Source organism: Rhinatrema bivittatum, chromosome 8, assembly GCF_901001135.1.
Source record: "Rhinatrema bivittatum chromosome 8, aRhiBiv1.1, whole genome shotgun sequence".
Taxonomy (NCBI): Eukaryota; Metazoa; Chordata; class Amphibia; order Gymnophiona; family Rhinatrematidae; genus Rhinatrema; species Rhinatrema bivittatum.
The window spans coordinates 218,014,319-218,033,629 of NC_042622.1; the positions used below are offsets into that span (position 1 = coordinate 218,014,319).

The 19,311-nt window shown below is 44.8% G+C and overlaps 1 protein-coding gene across 1 annotated transcript in view; it reads right to left on the reverse strand.

The window, feature by feature from the left end:
- The window catches only part of EFNA2 (ephrin A2), a 123,558-nt gene that overhangs the window by 15,554 nt on the left and 88,693 nt on the right, over positions 1 to 19,311 (reverse strand). The window contains exon 2 of the mRNA XM_029612556.1: positions 10,433 to 10,725. Within this exon, the coding sequence (XP_029468416.1) occupies positions 10,433 to 10,725 (293 nt within the window). The remainder of the gene's footprint in view (positions 1 to 10,432; positions 10,726 to 19,311) is intronic.

Genomic DNA, 19,311 nt, shown 5'->3' on the forward strand with positions numbered 1-19,311 from the left:
TTCAAAAGGGAAACTTTGATAAAATGAGAAAAATTGTTAGAAAAAAACTGAAAGGAGCAGCTACAAAAGTAAAAAATGTCCAAGAGGCGTGGTCATTGTTAAAAAATACCATTCTAGAAGCACAGTCCAGATGTATTCCACACATTAAGAAAGGTGGAAAGAAGGCAAAACGATTACCGGCATGGTTAAAAGGGGAGGTGAAAGAAGCTATTTTAGCCAAAAGATCTTCATTCAAAAATTGGAAGAAGGATCCAACAGAAGAAAATAGGATAAAGCATAAACATTGGCAAGTTAAATGTAAGACATTGATAAGACAGGCTAAGAGAGAATTTGAAAAAAAGTTGGCTGTAGAGGCAAAAACTCACAGTAAAAACTTTTTTAAATATATCCGAAGCAGAAAGCCTGTGAGGGAGTCAGTTGGACCTTTAGATGATCGAGGGGTTAAAGGGGCACTTAGAGAAGATAAGGCCATCGCGGAAAGATTAAATGATTTCTTTGCTTCGGTGTTTACTGAAGAGGATGTTGGGGAGGTACCCGTAATGGAGAAGGTTTTCATGGGTAATGATTCAGATGGACTGAATCAAATCACGGTGAACCTAGAAGATGTGGTAGGCCTGATTGACAAACTGAAGAGTAGTAAATCACCTGGACCGGATGGTATACACCCCAGAGTTCTGAAGGAACTAAAAAATGAAATTTCAGACCTATTAGTAAAAATTTGTAACTTATCATTAAAATCATCCATTGTACCTGAAGACTGGAGGATAGCAAATGTAACCCCAATATTTAAAAAGGGCTCCAGGGGCGATCCGGGAAACTACAGACCGGTTAGCCTGACTTCAGTGCCAGGAAAAATAGTGGAAAGTGTTCTAAACATCAAAATCACAGAACATATAGAAAGACATGGTTTAATGGAACAAAGTCAGCATGGCTTTACCCAGGGCAAGTCTTGCCTCACAAATCTGCTTCACTTTTTGAAGGAGTTAATAAACATGTGGATAAAGGTGAACCGGTAGATATAGTATACTTGGATTTTCAGAAGGCGTTTGACAAAGTTCCTCATGAGAGGCTTCTAGGAAAAGTAAAAAGTCATGGGATAGGTGGCGATGTCCTTTCGTGGATTGCAAACTGGCTAAAAGACAGGAAACAGAGAGTAGGATTAAATGGGCAATTTTCTCAGTGGAAGGGAGTGGACAGTGGAGTGCCTCAGGGATCTGTATTGGGACCCTTACTGTTCAATATATTTATAAATGATCTGGAAAGAAATACGACGAGTGAGATAATCAAATTTGCAGATGACACAAAATTGTGCAGAGTAGTTAAATCACAAGCAGATTGTGATAAATTGCAGGAAGACCTTGTGAGACTGGAAAATTGGGCATCCAAATGGCAGATGAAATTTAATGTGGAAAAGTGCAAGGTGATGCATATAGGGAAAAATAACCCATGCTATAATTACACGATGTTGGGTTCCATATTAGGTGCTACAACCCAAGAAAGAGATCTAGGTGTCATAGTGGATAACACATTGAAATCGTCGGTTCAGTGTGCTGCGGCAGTCAAAAAAGCAAACAGAATGTTGGGAATTATTAGAAAAGGAATGATGAATAAAACGGAAAATGTCATAATGCCTCTGTATCGCTCCATGGTGAGACCGCACCTTGAATACTGTGTACAATTCTGGTCGCCGCATCTCAAAAAAGATATAATTGCGATGGAGAAGGTACAGAGAAGGGCTACCAAAATGATAAGGGGAATGGAACAACTCCCCTATGAGGAAAGACTAAAGAGATTAGGACTTTTCAGCTTGGAGAAGAGACGACTGAGGGGGGATATGATAGAGGTGTTTAAAATCATGAGAGGTCTAGAACGGGTAGATGTGAATCGGTTATTTACTCTTTCAGATAGTAGAAGGACTAGGGGACACTCCATGAAGTTAGCATGGGGCACGTTTAAAACTAATCGGAGAAAGTTCTTTTTTACTCAACGCACAATTAAACTCTGGAATTTGTTGCCAGAGAATGTGGTTCGTGCAGGTAGTATAGCTGTGTTTAAAAAAGGATTGGATAAGTTCTTGGAGGAGAAGTCCATTACCTGCTATTAGGTTCACTTAGAGAATAGCCACTGCCATTAGCAATGGTTACATGGAATAGACTTAGTTTTTGGGTACTTGCCAGGTTCTTATGGCCTGGATTGGCCACTGTTGGAAACAGGATGCTGGGCTTGATGGACCCTTGGTCTGACCCAGTATGGCATTTTCTTATGTTCTTATGTTCTTATGTTCTTCCCTCCCTCGAAGGTTTTTGGACCTGCTTGGCTTAACTGAAGAGTTAGATTAACTCCCTTTAGGGTCCTCAAATAGAAGATTAACTCTGTTGAGCAAAAATTTTGTCTCTTTACAGGCAGTGGTTGGCCAGAAGCTCCCCTTCAGCACAGGTATTGTAACATTCATCTGGGCTTTTGTCCTTGATCTAGAACAAAGCACAAAGACTCATCTCTTCATGCCTGCAAGGTTAATGGAATTCCAATTCCAGAGCTTGAGACAGGCAGCAATATCCTTCTTTCATATTCACTAAGGGGTAGATTTTATAAAAAAGCACACACGCGTACTTTTGTACACGGAGCGGCCTCGGAGGGAACTTTCCTTCCACCCCCCCCCCCCGCACCTTCCCCTCCCTAACCCAGCCCCCCGGCCCTATCTAAACCCCCCTACCTTTGTTGCACAAGTTACGCCTGCCCGAGGCAGGCGTAACTTGTGTGCGCCAGGCCGGCCGCTGGTGCACCATGGTCTGGTCCTGGGGCTGGTCCGGAGGCCGTGGCCACGCCCCCAGAACGCCCCCGATGACGCGCTGGCCGCGACACACCCCTGGCACGCCCCTCCAGGAAAGCCCCGGAACTTACGTGCGTCCCGGGGCTTTGCGCGCACCGGCAGCCTATGCAAGATAGGCTCGGCACGCGCAGGGGGGGGGGTTTTGGGGTAGGTTTTCGGGGGTTACGCGCGTAACCCTTTGAAAATCCACCCGTAAGCTTAAGAAAAGGTCTAAAGTTTGGCAGCTAAACTTTAATGCTAAAAAAAAAATAATGCATATTTGGGTTGCAAAAGGTCAAGAGAGTAGTACAGTATAGAGGGTAAAGTAGTTCTGTCCACAAAACCAGATCAGGATCTGGGGGTGATCGCGTCTGATCTCAAAGTGGCCAAACATGTGGACAAGGTGACGGCAAAAGCCAGAATGCTCGGGTGCATGGGGAGAGAAATAGCCAGCAAGAAAAAGAGAGCGACAGTGCCTCTGGTGAGACCTCGTCTGGTGTACCTTGTACAGTTCTGTAGACCACACCTTCCAAAGGATATAAAGCAAGTAGTGTTGATCCAGAGGGCGGCTACTAAAATGGTCAACAGCCTTCCTCATAAAGCATTTGGGGGCAGACAAAGATGTAAACGTGTATACTCTGGAGGAAAGGAGGAAGCTCAGAGACTGACAAAGGCATTTAAATACCTCCCCAGAATAAGCGAACAGGAGGCAGGCCGCTTTCAACAGAAAGTAGGCTCTGGAATGAGGAGCCATGGGATGAGGTGAAAGGGAGTAATCTAAGGAAAGATTTCCTTACTGACATGGAGGCGGATGCAGGGAACAGCCTCCCAGTGGGGGTGGTGGAGACGAAGCATGAGACAAGGACAGACGAGGGACTATAAAGCTGAGGTGGGTGGTACGGATGAACAGACTGATAGGCTGTATGGTCTTAATTTGTCATCGTGATCTATGTTTCTAAGTCCGATTCCATCAAGAATCATAATTTCCAATGCCCTGCATGACCTGAATTCTAACTGGCTTAGCAATGCTCAGTTTCACTGTTGACGCCTGCGTAATTTCTCCTAACAATATACCAAAAAAAAAGGAGAATGGCAGAGAGCATGTCGGTTTACAAATGTAATTACCAGAGGCAAAGAGGCCACGCCACGGTCTGAAGATGAACTACCAAAATCAGGGTGAACCAAATTGATTCAATCAACTATAGTATCCCAGAACGTGCAACAAATTGCCAGTTCTCAGTTTTTGTATTTCACTATTTTTACAAGTGGCATTTGGGGGGGGGGGGGGGGAGGGAAAGTTGATTCGCTATTAAATAACAGAAAGAAAAGAGGTTGGTGGGGAACGCTTTCAAATGGAAGCTATTTAAAGGCTCCCAGGCTTTTTTCTTCACTTGCACTGCTGCAAGACGTCCCGTGCCAGTTTTTCACAAAATCCACAGCTGCCTTTATAAAAGGGGCAGAAAGGGGGATTGGCGCGTTCCTTTCCACGTGGCCAAGCCAGGGAGGATCCCACCTTGGAGCTACGCCTCGGCGGTTCTAGGAGTGCATCGACTTCTCTTGAGAGACATTGCAGGATCTGCAACCTCTCCCCTAGCAAAACCCTTCTGCCCGGGGGCTGATTTCGAGGGCAATTCCTGGGCAGATGTGGGGGGAAAAAAAAAAAAAAGACTAGTGGTGCCAGATCCCGGGCCCCAAATCCAACTGAGCCAAAAGAAAGAGGCAGGAGGAAGCTGCTGGGCTCAAAACCCAGTAATTCCTTCACGGCGCACCAAGAAAAATCTCTCTACCTTTGCAAGCTTGAGAAGTTCGGGAGCCCTAAGTAAAGCAAAGGCCCCTTTATACAAACTAAATCCTCGCCTTAAAACAACTGCAGCTCAAACATCACAACCAAAGTAATTAGCTCCAGTAAATTAAATCAGCAGGAGCAGCAAAATAATTAATTAGCTAATTCGGTTGGTAATTATAACAAACAAAATTATAAAGATCACTCTTTTACGCTCTAATTTTTATTTAATTCCTGAGCAGCTCTAGTGCTTAAAGCTTGTAAAGAAAAGTAGCCCCTGCCATGCCGATCCTTATCAGGGCCCAGTGCAGGTGCCACGCCACGTGGGCATGAACGCGGCCAGGAAGGAAAAGGGCTTTCACAAACAGAAGGGAGTCCCAATAAGCGGCACCCGCATTTTAATCCAAACCTTGTGAGGGCTTAAGAAATAATGCACACTGGGGCCAAACAGCGAGGCAACCTAGGAACAGGACCAAAAAAAGGAAGGTCTTGAAGCCACAAAACTGGCAAGCTGCTATGTTGAGGATCTAGTTTGCACTGCTTCAATTAAAGCCAATGCTAAACGCGTCTTAGAGATAAGATTGGCCATAGGTGCGCCACTGGGATTCCTGAAGATAAGAAAGCATGCTAGGCTGGCCAATCCCCCTCAGCACATTATGCAAGAACCTAATTATCAGCAGACAGGTCAGAAGATACCAATCCATGTATTACTCACAAATAAATACAAGGGGTAAAAATCTTGATGGTATTCTTCACCCACATGCTTAAAATCGTAGGACTATCTAGATTCATTGCCATAGGCCTGCCCATTTTCCCTATCTTACTTCCATGTTCTGCCTTACCTGCTGTCTCCAGTATTTGTTCGGTGGTAGTATTTTAAATTTTACTTATTCTTTCATCTCATTTCCCAATTCCAGTCTTTGCTGATGCTTTTCATATATCGGTGTGCCTGCTTGAGGTTCTGATAAGAAACAGCACAGCGGTGTCCTGGCTGTGCAGGGTTTCAGTAACAATGGTAAGGCTTTAAATGCCAATTGATCCTCAGAAAAATACATTAAAATTAGAATATTCTAATGATTTCACTTGTTTGAAGAGTCAACTGATTTACCTAAACATTTGGTAGAACAACTGTTTCAAAACATCTATTTAAATGTTATGCTCAGGCTTGTGGACCCTTGGGCCGACGGGAGGATGGAATACCTTAGGAGGAAGATCTGTAGGTTCTCCCGCCGGGTGGCGAGGCGGAACAGAAGAGGTGACCAGCTGACCCTCGGCACTGGAGACTGAGGTGACTGTGGAGGCAGAGGAAGGGTCGTGACATCGAGGAGAGGAGCTGTGTCTTCGCCACTGGAAGCCCGTGGTCCCCCCAGGAGGAGTCCATAGGGACCTGGGCTGTTGGGACTTAGGCAGGCCCTTGGAGACGAGGGTCAGAAGAAGTCCAAGGTCACGTGCCAGAGGGTCGCCGCTTGCCAGTCCGAAATCACACACCAGGAATCACCGCTAGCCGATCCGAAGTCACACACCAGGAACACCAAGACAAGACAGGAACAGGAACAAGGATCCAAAAGCACAAGAACTCATCGAAGCAAGGAGACTTAAACAGCGCTACAAGAGACATTGCCAAGTCAAGGAATGAGCAGAGGAAGCCTCCTTTTATACTTCCTCTGCTCTGGCTCATTGAAGACAGCTGGAAGTAGCTAAAGGGATCAGGTCCCTTTAAATCTAGTGAGGAGGCGCGGCCTCACGCCTAAGATGGCGGTGGCCATCTTGGATTCCGGCCGCGGGGGAGAAGCTGTTTGATGCCGCGCAGGAGGAGCAGGGATGGCTCTCAGCCCTGCGGTCACCTCGGGGGCCTGCGCCGACAAGCGGGAACAACGGCACCGGACCACGGCTCTCCTCCTGATGCTTTCCGCGGCAGGTCGCCGTCGCGGTCAAGTAGGGGGGGCGCGGGCGCGGACCACAACATTAAAGATTAAAAAGCTCACATTCCTGTCTAAAAACACCTCGCTAGGCCTGGCTGCTGGAAGGACTGAGTCAGAGAGAAGCCATTCTTGTGTAATCCATATGGATGAACGTTTACTGACAAATCCACTTTTACAGGTGAATTTTCAAAGGAGTTATGCGTGTAAAGGGAAAATTAGTTCTTACCTGCTAATTTTCATTCTTGTAGTACCACGGATCAGTCCAGACTCCTGGGTTTTGCCTCCCCTCCAGCAGATGGAGACAGAGAAAGTTTTACTGACATTGACACTTAACCCAAGGTGCCACCTTCAGTCCCTCAGTATTAATCTGTACCCAAGCCAGAAATGAAAGAAACAAGACCAACAGCTTTAATAATTAACCCCCTTGAACGAGCAGAGGGAAGAGGAAAACTTGAACTGGAAACTGCACCTACACAAGACCCTGTGTAAGACCAACAAAAACCTGTGCCATTCTTCAGAGTGATTACACAAAAACTGATTGAGCGGACTCTCCAAATCTCCCTTTCCTCCAGTGGGCGAGACTCTGGACTGATCTGTGGTATTACAGGAACGAAAGTTAGCAGGTAAGAACCAATTTTCCTTTCCCTGTACGTACCCGGATCAGTCCAGGACAGCTGGGATGTACCAAAGCTTCCAGGAGTCTGGACTGATCCGGGTACGTACAGGGAATGTAACTACTATTGTAGCAATTTCCAAAAGCCCACTTACACGAGTAGATTGCATTTAAACATGTAAAAATCCATTTTAAGCATGTAAATGCTTTTGAAAATCAGGCCCTAAGGTGGCACATTTCTACCCATGACAAAAAAATACTCCATGGAAACCTTTCCTCGTTGTGCTGGATGAAAAGTCTAAAAGTAAGGAAGGACAGAATGCGACGGAGTCCTAGGACAAGAACTGTGACCATCTTAAAAAGTTGGGTTTCCTTTCCCTAAAAATTGACCACTGTACTTGAAAAAGAGCTGTAGTGGATGAAAAGCGTTCAAGCAATGTAACAGACTGCAGATCAGGTGTTACTCTTCATAGCTACCACGTTAAGTACATAGACAGGTTCCATTCAATCTCAATTTCAGGCTATCATGAACGTGGAATGGTTTTACTTATTTACTGTGTAAACGTAGCCTAGGATAGTCGTTTTTGAATATTTTTCTGAGTCACTGGAGGGCACCGATGAAAGCAAATTGACCCAAGCAAGGAGACCTTATCCTGAGCCTGCTGACACAATCCCTAATCCTGCCTCGGAGGAAGATTGGTCCTCAGGACCATAAATTACAAGAGATTGCAGAAAGAGGAAGGCAGGCAACAGTATCTGGAAAAATTAAGAGAAGCTGGGAAAGGATTCAGGAGTGCGAAAATTCAAACAGAATAAAAAAACAGCAAATACGGTAAAACGGGGGATAAGTCTTTTTTATAGATGTTAGTGATAGAAGGAAGTGAAAAAAAGTGGCATTGTGAGACTCAAAAGGTGAAGGGGAGGAATATGTGGAGGCCGATGAGGTAAACGCAAAAATTACTTAACAAATATTTCTGTTCAGTGTTCATTGTGGAAGGGCCTGGAGCCAGGAGCACATAAAACCTCAATCGATTTTCAGAACAGTTTGTTCTTGAGGAGCTAACTAAACTTAAAGTAGATAAGGCGATGGGGTTGGATGGGATACATGCGAGGGTGCTAAGGGAACTTGGAGATGTCCTGGCAGCTCCTCTGGCGACCGTTTCAATACTTTACAGTCTGGAGCAGTTCCAGAGGACTGGGAAGGGCGGGTGTGGTTCCTATTCACAAAAGTGGAAGTAAGGAGGAGGCTGGGAACCACAGGCCAGTTAGTCTGACCTTTGCGGTGAGCAAACTAATGGAATCGCTACTAAAACAGAGAACAGTGCAATGTTTGGAATCCAACGGATTGCAAGATCTGAGCCAGCAGGGTTTTACCAGAGGTAAATCTTGTTAGACAAATCTGATCAATTTCTTTGATTGGTGACCAGAGAGTTGGATCAACTGAGAGCACTAGACCTAGTGTTCTTGGATTTCAGCAAGGCCTTTGACACAGTTCTGTACAGAAGTCTTTTATAAATAAATTGTGCACCCTGGGTATGGATCCTTGAGTGACTGACTGGGTTAGGAGTTGGCTGAGTGGGAGGCGACAAAGGGTAAATGGAGTTTTCTCTGAGGAGGGGGCTGTTACTAGCGGTGTTCCTCAGGGATCAGTCCTTGGATTGGTTCTTTTCAACATTATTCTAAGAGACATAATAGAAGGATTGTCAGGAAAGGTTTGTCTTTTTGCCGATGATACTAAAATCTGTAACAGGATGGACAATCAAAGAGTGGAAAACATGAGGAGGAATCTAGCAAAGCTTGAGGAATGGTCAAAGGTCTGGCAGCTAAGATTTAATGCTAAAAAATGCAGAGCAATACATTTAGGATGCATAAAGCCAAGGGAAAGGTACAGTATTGGAGGTGAAATTCTTCTAAGCACCAAGGACACGCAGGATCTGAGGCTAATTGTATCTGATGATCTTAAGGTGGCCAAACAAGTGAATAAAGGGACAGTAAAAGCCAGAAAGACGCTTGGCTGCGTAGGAAGAACAGAAAAAGGGAGGTGATATTGCCCCTGTATAGGTCCCTGGTGAGACCTCACTGGGAATACTGTGCACAGTTCTGGAGACCGCACCTTCACAAGGATAGAAACCGGAAGGCGCCGGTCCAGAGGGCGGCTGCTAAAATGGTCAGTGGTCTTCATTATAATGCATATGGGGATCGACTTAAATAGCTAAACATGTATACCCTAGAGGAAAGGCGAAATTGGGGAGGTATGATAGAGATATTCAAATAGCTGAAAGGTTTCCATGCACAGGAGGTGGATCTCTTTCACTGGAAAGGAGGCTCTAGTACAAGGAGTCATGAGATGAGGTGGAAAGGAGTAGACTCAGGAGTAATCCTAGGAAATGTTTCTTTACAGAGAGGGTGGAGGATGTGTGGAACAGCCTTCAGTGGAAGTGGTGGAGACAAAAACAGAATCTGAATTCAAGAAAGCATGGGATAAATACAGGGGACCCCCAAGGAAGTGATGAGAATTATAAAGCTAAATTGGATGGATGGGCAGACTGGATGGGCCACACGGTCTTTTGCTGCTGTCATGTTTCTAAGTTTCTAGGACTAGACAAGGGATTGCTGGAAACCAGGAAGTTGTTTCCAGCAACATGATGGCTGTTGAGCTGCTATGGAGCACAGAAACAGAGAGGTCTGTAATTGAAGGTGACCAGTTTGTGAGTCACCTTCCTGAATGTGAGTCACCTTTTCCTGAATGTGAATTATTTGCAATCAGCAATGAAGATGCATGGAACTGCTGTGGGATTCAAAGAGAGCTTCATCTAAGCTGAATCCTTGTGGAGAAGAGACCCTGTAGACTTGTGGAGTTATTCCTGTATTTAAACAGCGTCCAGCTTGGAACCTGAAAAGAACTATGTCCCAGTGTCTTCACACTCAAAATCTGACGTACCTACTGCAACTCTACCAAATAATAATTACTGTTACTTACACCAATACCAGACTCTGGTATACTGGGCCAATAAACGTCTACAGGCTCATGGGTGCTGCAGGAATTAGTTCTCTTGTGATTGCTGAAGACCTCACCCGATCATAGAGCAGGAAAATCCAACAGCAAAATCCCCATTTGATGGGAAGCATTGCATGTCCAGAAACGTGCCTGGTTTTTTTTTTTATTCTAGAAATCCCCATCTATGATCAAAGCCCTTAAAAAAAAAACCAAAAGCCCTCCCTTGTAATACCGTACTGCATATTCCAACCCTACCAGCAGGAGCAAAGACGAGGTACTGGTGGCCTTCCCTGAAGCCAGTACTCACAGATATAGTAATACTCGTGGCCGGGCCGGAATTCAAACCCCAGTGAGAAAGGCGTGAAGAGCTGGAACTTCTCCGAGAACTTCAGGGGGCCGCCGGAGGAGACAGGCCGGTTGCACTCCCATCGCTTGAATCCCTTCTGTCTGTGGTCGCAGGACGCGTGACCATCATAACTGACCATGTAAAGGATGTAGCGCTCCATTATGTCCGAGGGCAGCGGGTTCTCATAGTGGGGGCAGTAAATGTCCAAGTAATCATTGATACTCACATCCACGGTGTAGTCGCCCTCATAGAACCTGCCAAGACAAAAAAATTGCAACATTTAATTAGTTTAGCGGCGAAAGCTGAAATTTTGCTTTAGCGGATGCACAAATACAGGATGTTCGTATGTAAAATGGTTCAAGTATCGCCTTTTTAATTTTTTTTTTTTTTTTTTTGCAGAAAAATCTTGTTACGTTAAGGAGGAGGTGAGCCCTAGTCAGGATAAGGGACCGGACATCAGAACTCACTGACGCAGTGAGGATCGTGTTCAAAACATTGGTTTCAGTGAAATCGGCTTAGAACTACACATAACAGGCTCTTAAAAAATATATCATTTTTGTCTGAGTAGAAGATTTCTATTCAGATAAAGTTATCCAAACAAATCTGGGGGTAGGACTGGAGGCGTGGCAGGCTAAATTTATGCAGCCAAGCCGATCCACTCAAACCGCAGGTCTAAAGTTATGTAAGTAACGTTATCCGGATATTCAGCGAAAAACTTATCTGAGTAGGCCCTGCTGAGTATCTGGATAAAGTTCCCTGGATAACTTATCTGCTCACTAGCTCACTGAATATGGATCTCCGATGCTACATCGAGGGAGTAGAGGAGCAGCCTAGCGGCTAGAGCGGCAGGGCCGGGAGCCAGGGATCCCAGGGTGCGCATCCTGCTAATTCTCCTTGGGACCGTGGGCAAATCACGTCATCCTCTGTTGCCTCAGGTAGAAACTCAAGGCCTGATTTACTAAGGCTTTTTTCCCCCCCTTCTGTGTCTAGGGAAACAAAAAAAAAAGCTTTAGTAAATCAGGCCCTTAGATCGAAAGGCTTCTGGGGACAGGGAAATACCCGCCAAACCCTCGCTTTGAACTAAACAGAAATAAATAAATGTTGACCTTCAGCGGGTCATTTATCTCCCAGGCCTTCAGCTCCAATCCTTCCTCTCCCACTGATTGTAGGAGACCTTGATCGAGTCACTTTATCCATGTCCTTCACGTCTTACTCTAGGCTCTTCTACCGTCTGCCTCAGTTTACCCAACTTCAATTCGGCAAACCTAGAGTGGTTTCTTCTAACATTCAGAAAAGCGTCTTATATAGTTTACAAATCAATGTGCGTGCCCCTCTCGCTCCTTCTGGAGTCCTTTAACTGCCATGCATGTCAATTCTTCTTTTGGAATAAAGGGGGGGGGTGTTTGTGTGCAAATTATTATTATGCTGATAGGTTTGAAAAGGACGTTCTTTTCCAAAATGGAAGAATAGGCTGGGGAACAGCATCTTTAGAGTAAGACCTTCCATGAAAAACCCCAAAGGCTGAAAAGAGATAACGATTGCTAGAAAAGTGAGCGGATCATAGGGGCCAGGCAGTTAGCTGGCACGTCGGGCTGTTTCTACGTAGGTGCCACCAAAAATAGCTGTTTACTCACAGAAATGATGTGGAAAATTGCTCTCCTCACCTTGTGTGGCAGCCGCAGGATTGGCAGTTCCGTAGCTGGAAGGTTTATTAATGACTATGAATTAACCTACCTTCACCCACCTTGCAGCAAATTTCCAATGGAATATCCTGATTTGGGGGGGGGGGGGTACCAGAGACACTCAGTATTGTAAGAGAAATGATATAAAAGAGAGAGTCTCCATTCATAGCCACCTGACTGCTCCCAGGCTGCAGGGTCCTTAAATTACTGTAACACCATTTTGAATCACGGTTGGAAATTCTTTCCCGATTACTCCAGCTAACTGGATATTTAATAAATTTCTGATATATGCTCTTTAAGCTGCAGTGTCTGTGGAGACTCTTCTCCTTTGTAAATTTTGAAAAAAAAAAAAAAAATTTTTTTTTTTTTTTTTTTTTTTTGCCCAGGCTGAAAACAGCGGTCCTCAGAGTGGGTAAAAGTGTGCATTCCTTTAGCTGTGAGGAAAAGAAGGATTTCTGCAGGCGTGTTTAGGTTAAGGAGGACGGTTCATGTTCTCTTTGAGCACCTCCACTGCCAGGGCGCTTCTAGCACACCCACTGCGCACGTGATCATTTCCAAAGGGGAGCAACCCAGGTAGTTGCACTCTGAAAATCTGCATCCATTATGGACATTAAAGCCACCCATATAGTCTGCAGCTATGCATGGTATTGCAAAAGTGTCCCCTTGATGTCATGGCAAAAGGCGTAGCGTGATGGTATACAATGAACCTTTAAAATTACAAAAACATCCATATGCTGTGTGGCAGGACAGGCAGCTCTGCTCTTCAAATGCTGCAAGCCGGTCGGGTTTTCAGGATATCTACCTTGAATATTCATGAGCTGCATTCGCATGCACTGCCTTCGTTGCATAAAAATATATCCCATGCATGCTCCTTGTGGACACTTATTTATATCACGAAAACCCGACCGGCTGGCGGCACTCGAGGACAGGGGTTGCCTACCCCCTGGGGATTCTCAGTACTCGAATAGCAGAGAGTGCCGCAGGGGGCCAGGGGTGGGGGGGCCACTGCGTCAAAGACACGTCACACAAAAACGAGCACATTTCATTAGAGACAAGATCATTCTTCTTCATTTGGAGCTGGACACGAATCTCAGAAAGAAGCCTACGACGGGTACAACAGACCAAGCCTTGCCACGCTCACCACCTTTTGACTCTCCCACAGACAGATGTCAACACCCTCCTCGCCACTCTCAAAGCTACTTATTGCCAAGAGGATCCTTGCCCTTCTGGATACTCAAAGCAAGCATAATCCAGACTACTCGATCGCCTCCAGGCCATCAACACCTTCCTCACAGAAGGCCTCCTACTAGACTGCTTACAAAAAAAGCAATTGCATGCTCGACATTACAGAAGTCTAACTTAGACTCAAAACAACCTGAGCAACTGCCGCCCAATCTCGAACCAGCCTTTCCTAGACAAGGTTATTGCAAAAGCTGTACTACTCCAACTGTCAGGATTGCTGATGACAAAGAGCTTAGACCCACTCCAGTCTGCAGCCCAGAAAGAGCAACAATAAGCTTGACTGAGGAACTGCTGCTCTGCCTAGTCCAGGGCCAGCCAGCACTCCTGGTACTTCTGTATCTCTGCAGTGTTCGACACCATCGGCCATGAACCCTAATCACCTGTCTGGAAGACCTAGGATTGGCAGGGCAAGCACTTACCCAGCTCTCTTTCTTTCTCCAAAACCGCACCCAAACCATCTCACCAGGCCTGGCGCTATCAAACCGCCAGCCTCTTTCCCAGTGGAGTGCCACAGGAACTGTCCAGTTACCTATCACTCCTGTGCAACAGCTGATCTCAGGAGCAGTACCAAATCTTTGGAACTCACTATGATCCATTATCAGGCTAGCACCTGATCTCTTAACATTTAGGAAGCTATTGAAAACGTTAGTTAGAACATAAGAATATAAGAAATGCCATACTGGGTCAGACCAAGGGTCCAACATGCCCAGCATCCTGTTTCCAACAGAGGCCAATCCAAGTCACAAGTACCTGGCAAGTACCCAAACATTAAATAAATCACAAGCTACTATTGCTTATTAATTAACGTAATAGAAGTTTATGGATTTATCCTCTAGGAACTTATCCAAATCATTTTTAAACCCAGGTACACTAACTGCTATAACCACATCCTCTGGCAATGAACTCCAGAGCTTAACTGTGCGTTGAGTGAAAAAGAATTTCTTCAATTTGTTTTAAATGAGCTACTTGTTAACTTCATGGAGTGCCCCCTGGTCCTTCTGTTATCCAAGAGAGTAAATAACTGAGTTATATTAACTTGTTCAAGTACTTTCATGATTTTGTAGACTTCTATCATATCCCCCCTCAGTTGTCTCTTCTCCAAGCTGAACGGCCCTAACCTCTTTAGTCTTTCCTCATAGAGCAGCCATTCCATGCACCTTATCATTTTGGTCACCCTTCTCTGCACTTTCTCCAGTGCAGCTATATCCTTTTTGAGATGCGGTGACCAGAACTGCACACAGTATTCCAGGTGCGGTCTCATCATGGAGCGATACAGAGGCATTATGACATTTTCCGTTTTATTAACCATTCCCTGCCTAATAATTCCCAACATTCTGTTTGCTTTTTTGACTGCTGCAGCACACTGAGCCGACGATTTTAAAGTATTTAACCCTTAACCCTTGCTTAACCCTTGCTTTTTGTAAATAAACCCCCTATTCCCTCCTCTGCTCCCAGCATACTCATATAGCTCCAAGTTACTACCCTGCCCCTTCCCTCCCCTCTAGTTATAATATCAGTTACAATGTAAAGCCCTGTTGGCTGGAAACTGATGTGATGTCTCGTGCGAATGTCGGTATAGAAAAAATGTTAAATAAAATAAATAAATAAAATAAATTATCCACTATGACACCTAGATCTCTTTCCTGGATGGTAATTCAAATATAGAACTTAACATAGTGTAACTATGGCAAGGGTTATTTTTCCCTATAATCATCACTTTGCACTTGTCCACATTAAATTTCATCTGCCAGAGGGAGGAGTCAAGATGGCAGCATGTGAGTAGCGAAGCTCAAGTTGCCTCATTTATTATCTTCAACTTTTAGTGGTGTTTACTGACAACATGCCTCCTAAGCAAAAGGGGAGAGTGAGGGTGTTTCCCTTGGCGCCCCTCCTCCCTCTGGGCCAACGAACCATCACCGAGCTTGCTACTACCTACTCGTTGCTGGGGGTTGCGGTCCCCGCTGATGGGTCTGAAAAAGGAGCCTCCGTCTTGTCTGGGGAGGCTCCTCTTCCAGACCCAATCCTAAGACCACCTTCAGCGCATTGGTCCTTCCCTCCCCCGGAATTGGCACCAGCAGCTTCGGGACTGGATCGTTCCAGAGCTGCGTTAGAGGGAGTCGCCATGGAGGGTGTGATCGGAACTATAACATCGACGGCGGGGAGTGGGAGCTTGTTGGCTTCTTCTGCTGCTTCTCAGGCAGCTCTTTCTAGTGGAGGTGAGTCCATTGCAACTTCTACAATGAATGTTGAAACTTCTATGGTTCCATCCTTGACTCCTGAAAATTTACCGATATTATTGCCCCTCCCCAAGCCAGCCGTGGTGATATTAGACTCTCTGTGGGAATTGATGGCTCAGATGGGTCCTGCCCTTCAAGGGTGTTCTTCACAGATTTCTTCAAAATTGGATGCCCTGGATCATAATTCCCAGTTACCAGAACATTCTAACAGGATTCAAAACCTAGAAGATCCAGTGAAAGCTGTTCAAAACGTCCAAGAACATATGGCTTTGAACAGGAAAGTTGAATTTGTTGAAAACCACTTACGTCGTTTGAATTTAAGGTTTTTGAACTTTCCAAGGATAATTGGTGAACAGCCACGTGTGACACTTCGGAAGTATATGACTGAGACATTACATATTCCTCTAGAAAATATTCCCTCATTTAACAAAGGATATTTTCTTCCGTTTTCACGAGCAAGAGAGAATGAGGCACAACACCAACTGGGTTTAGGGAACTTAACTGAATTCCTGGAGTCTTCTACTACAGAGATTTTTGAAAGAGCAACATTGTTGGTATCATTCATTTATGAACAGGATCTAGGTCTGGTTATGAGCAATTATTTTCATTAGATGGGAGTTAACTTCATGGGTCAGTTTGTCCAAATTTTCCCTGACCTGGCTAAAGCCACCCAAGAAATGAGAAAGGGGGTTTCTGACTTTACGTCAGGAGACCCAATCTCTTCGTGTATCCTTTCAGCTAAGATATCCTTGATATATTATAACGATATATATATATATTATAAAGCTTAATAATGAGTCCTTTTTTTTTTTTTTGTTCCTGAACAACTTAAATTGTTTCTGGATTCTCGTAAAAAGTTGCTTCCAACCTCTTTTCCCATAACTTAGGTATATAATAAGGGTAGAATATACATGTTAAGTCATTTCCTTTAATTTAACTTTCCTTTTTCTGTGCTCCTTTTTATGGTCCTCTCTCATCGCAATTTGATTGGTGGTCGGAATATTAATATTGTGTTTCTTATATGATTTATTATTCTCATTATGTTTCTTTTCTTTTCTGTACAAAGATGTTATGCTTTGTAATTATTCTAAAATAATAAAAAAAATTCTTTTAAATTTCATCTGCCATTTGGAAGCTCAATCTTTCAGTCTCACAAGGTTCTCCTAAAATTCATCACAATCTGTTTGAGATTTAAATAATCTGCATAATTTTGTATCATCCACAAATTGATCACCTCACTCATCAAGCTCCTTTCCAGATCATTTATAAATAGATTTTCTGGATGTATGCCTCAATAAAGATATATTGGGAAAAAAAAAAAAGCACCAGTCCTAGTACAGATCCCTGAGGCACTCCACTGTCCACTCCCTTCCACTGTTTACCCTTTGCCCATTTAATCCTACTCTCTGTTTCCTGTCTTTTAACCAGTTTGTAATCCACAAAAGGACATCGCCTCCTATCCCATTATTTTTTAGTTTCTTAGAAGCCTCTCATGAGGGACTTTGTCAAACGCCTTCTGAAAATCCCAATACACTACATCTACCGGTTCACCTTTATCCACATGTTTATTAACCCCTTCAAAAAAATATAGGAGATTTGTGAGGCTTCCCTTGGGTAAATCTATGCTGGCTGTGTACCGTTAAACCTTGTCTGCCTAAATGTCCTATGATTTTATTCTTTATAACAGTTTCCACAATTTTTCCCGGCACTGAAGTCAGGTTCACTGGTCTATAGTTCTTTGAAACAGTATTTGAGTTACATCTGTAACCCAAACCCCCTGGGAAATTAACCCAAAAACTAACTCTCAAACAAACACTCATCCTATTCCCCACCTTTGGACAATTTTGCTAAAATCTTGCAATTAATCTCTTATGCCTGTAAATTTTTAGTTATTTCTTCTACCCTAACTCTTTAAAAGAACACTTATGGTCCTAAAGACTTGTAGTGTGCCCCAGTGTCTGAAGACCAAAACCCTGCTGACTTTACTTGGCTCCAGCTGTACTGTAAATTGCTGCACTATGTATGTACCATATTTGAATCCACTATGTACCCAGTGTAACTTCTAACCATAATTTTATTGTAGCACACTTTGAACTCCCCAGCTGGAGAAGTGTGATATAAATAATTTATGATAGAGACAGAGGGAGGTGCACTGGCAGAGCTGTGTGAGGAAATTTCAGTACTGGAATATCAGGGGGATGCTGCGGGTCAGGAGTGAGGTGCACTGGCAGAGCTGTGTGAGGGAGTTTCAGTACTGGAATAGCAGGGGGGTGCTGCGGGTCAGGAGTGAGGTGCACTGGCAGAGCTGTGTGAGGGAATCTCAGTACGGGAATAGCAGGGGAGTGCTGCGGGTCAGGAGTGAGGTGCATTGGCAGAGCTGTGTGAGGGAGTTTCAGTACTGGAATAGCAGGGGAGTGCTGCAGGTCAGGAATGAGGTGCATTGGCAGAGCTGTGTGAGGGAGTTTCAGTACTGGAATAGCAGGGGGGTGCTGCGGGTCAGGAGTGAGGTGCACTGGCAGAGCTGTGTGAGGGAGTTTCAGTACTGGAATAGCAGGGGAGTGCTGCAGGTCAGGAATGAGGTGCACTGGCAGAGCTGTGTGAGGGAGTTTCAGTACTGGAATAGCAGGGGGGTGCTGCGGGTCAGGAATGAGGTGCATTGGCAGAGCTGTGTGAGGGAGTTTCAGTACTGGAATAGCAGGGGGGTGCTGCGGGTCAGGAGTGAGGTGCACTGGCAGAGCTGTGTGAGGGAGTTTCAGTACTGGAATAGCAGGGGGGTGCTGCGGGTCAGGAGTGAGGTGCACTGGCAGAGCTGTGTGAGGGAGTTTCAGTACTGGAATAGCAGGGGGGTGCTGCGGGTCAAGAGTGAGGTGCACTGGCAGAGCTGTGTGAGGGAGTTTCAGTACTGGAATAGCAGGGGGGTACTGCGGGTCAGGAGTGAGGTGCACTGGCAGAGCTGTGTGAGGGAGTTTCAGTACTGGAATAGCAGGGGGGTGCTGTGGGTCAGGAATGAGGTGCATTGGCAGAGCTGTGTGAGGGAGTTTCAGTACGGGAATAGCAGGGGGGGTGCTGCAGGTCAGGAATGAGGTACATTGGTAGAACTGTGTGAGGGAGTTTCAGTACTGGAATAGCAGGGGGGTGCTGCAGGTCAAGAATGAGGTGCATTGGTAGAGCTGTGTGAGGGAATCTCGGTACTGGAATAGCAGGGGAGTGCTGCGGGTCAGGAGTGAGGTGCATTGGCAGAGCTGTGGCTGAAGGTTCCATTAAGGACAAAAGAGACATCTCAGAGCTGTGGAATTTGAATTTTGTATACCTTAGAAAAATGGTAAGTCAGGTATTTGCCATTAATGGACAAGTAGTGTACTTTACATTTGGTGCCATATCACGCACCAGATGTGCAAAAACTGTTAAGGAAGAACACCTTGCTGAGGGAGGCACATGCTATAGAAAATACCTTTATAAAACCTAGTACATGTGAGACATAATCAAATCATCTTGGCTTTTCAGATAAGGATATTGCTTGCTTGCTGTTTAAATGGGCGTTTTATTTGCTGATTTGACAGTATTTTCCCCTGATATTTTGTTCCTAGTGGATTATTTAGACTTGCAGAGACATGTGTTAAGCTAGCTTGAAATGCAGATGAGTCTGGGTATCAGTTTAAGTTGTGAAGAATGTATTCAT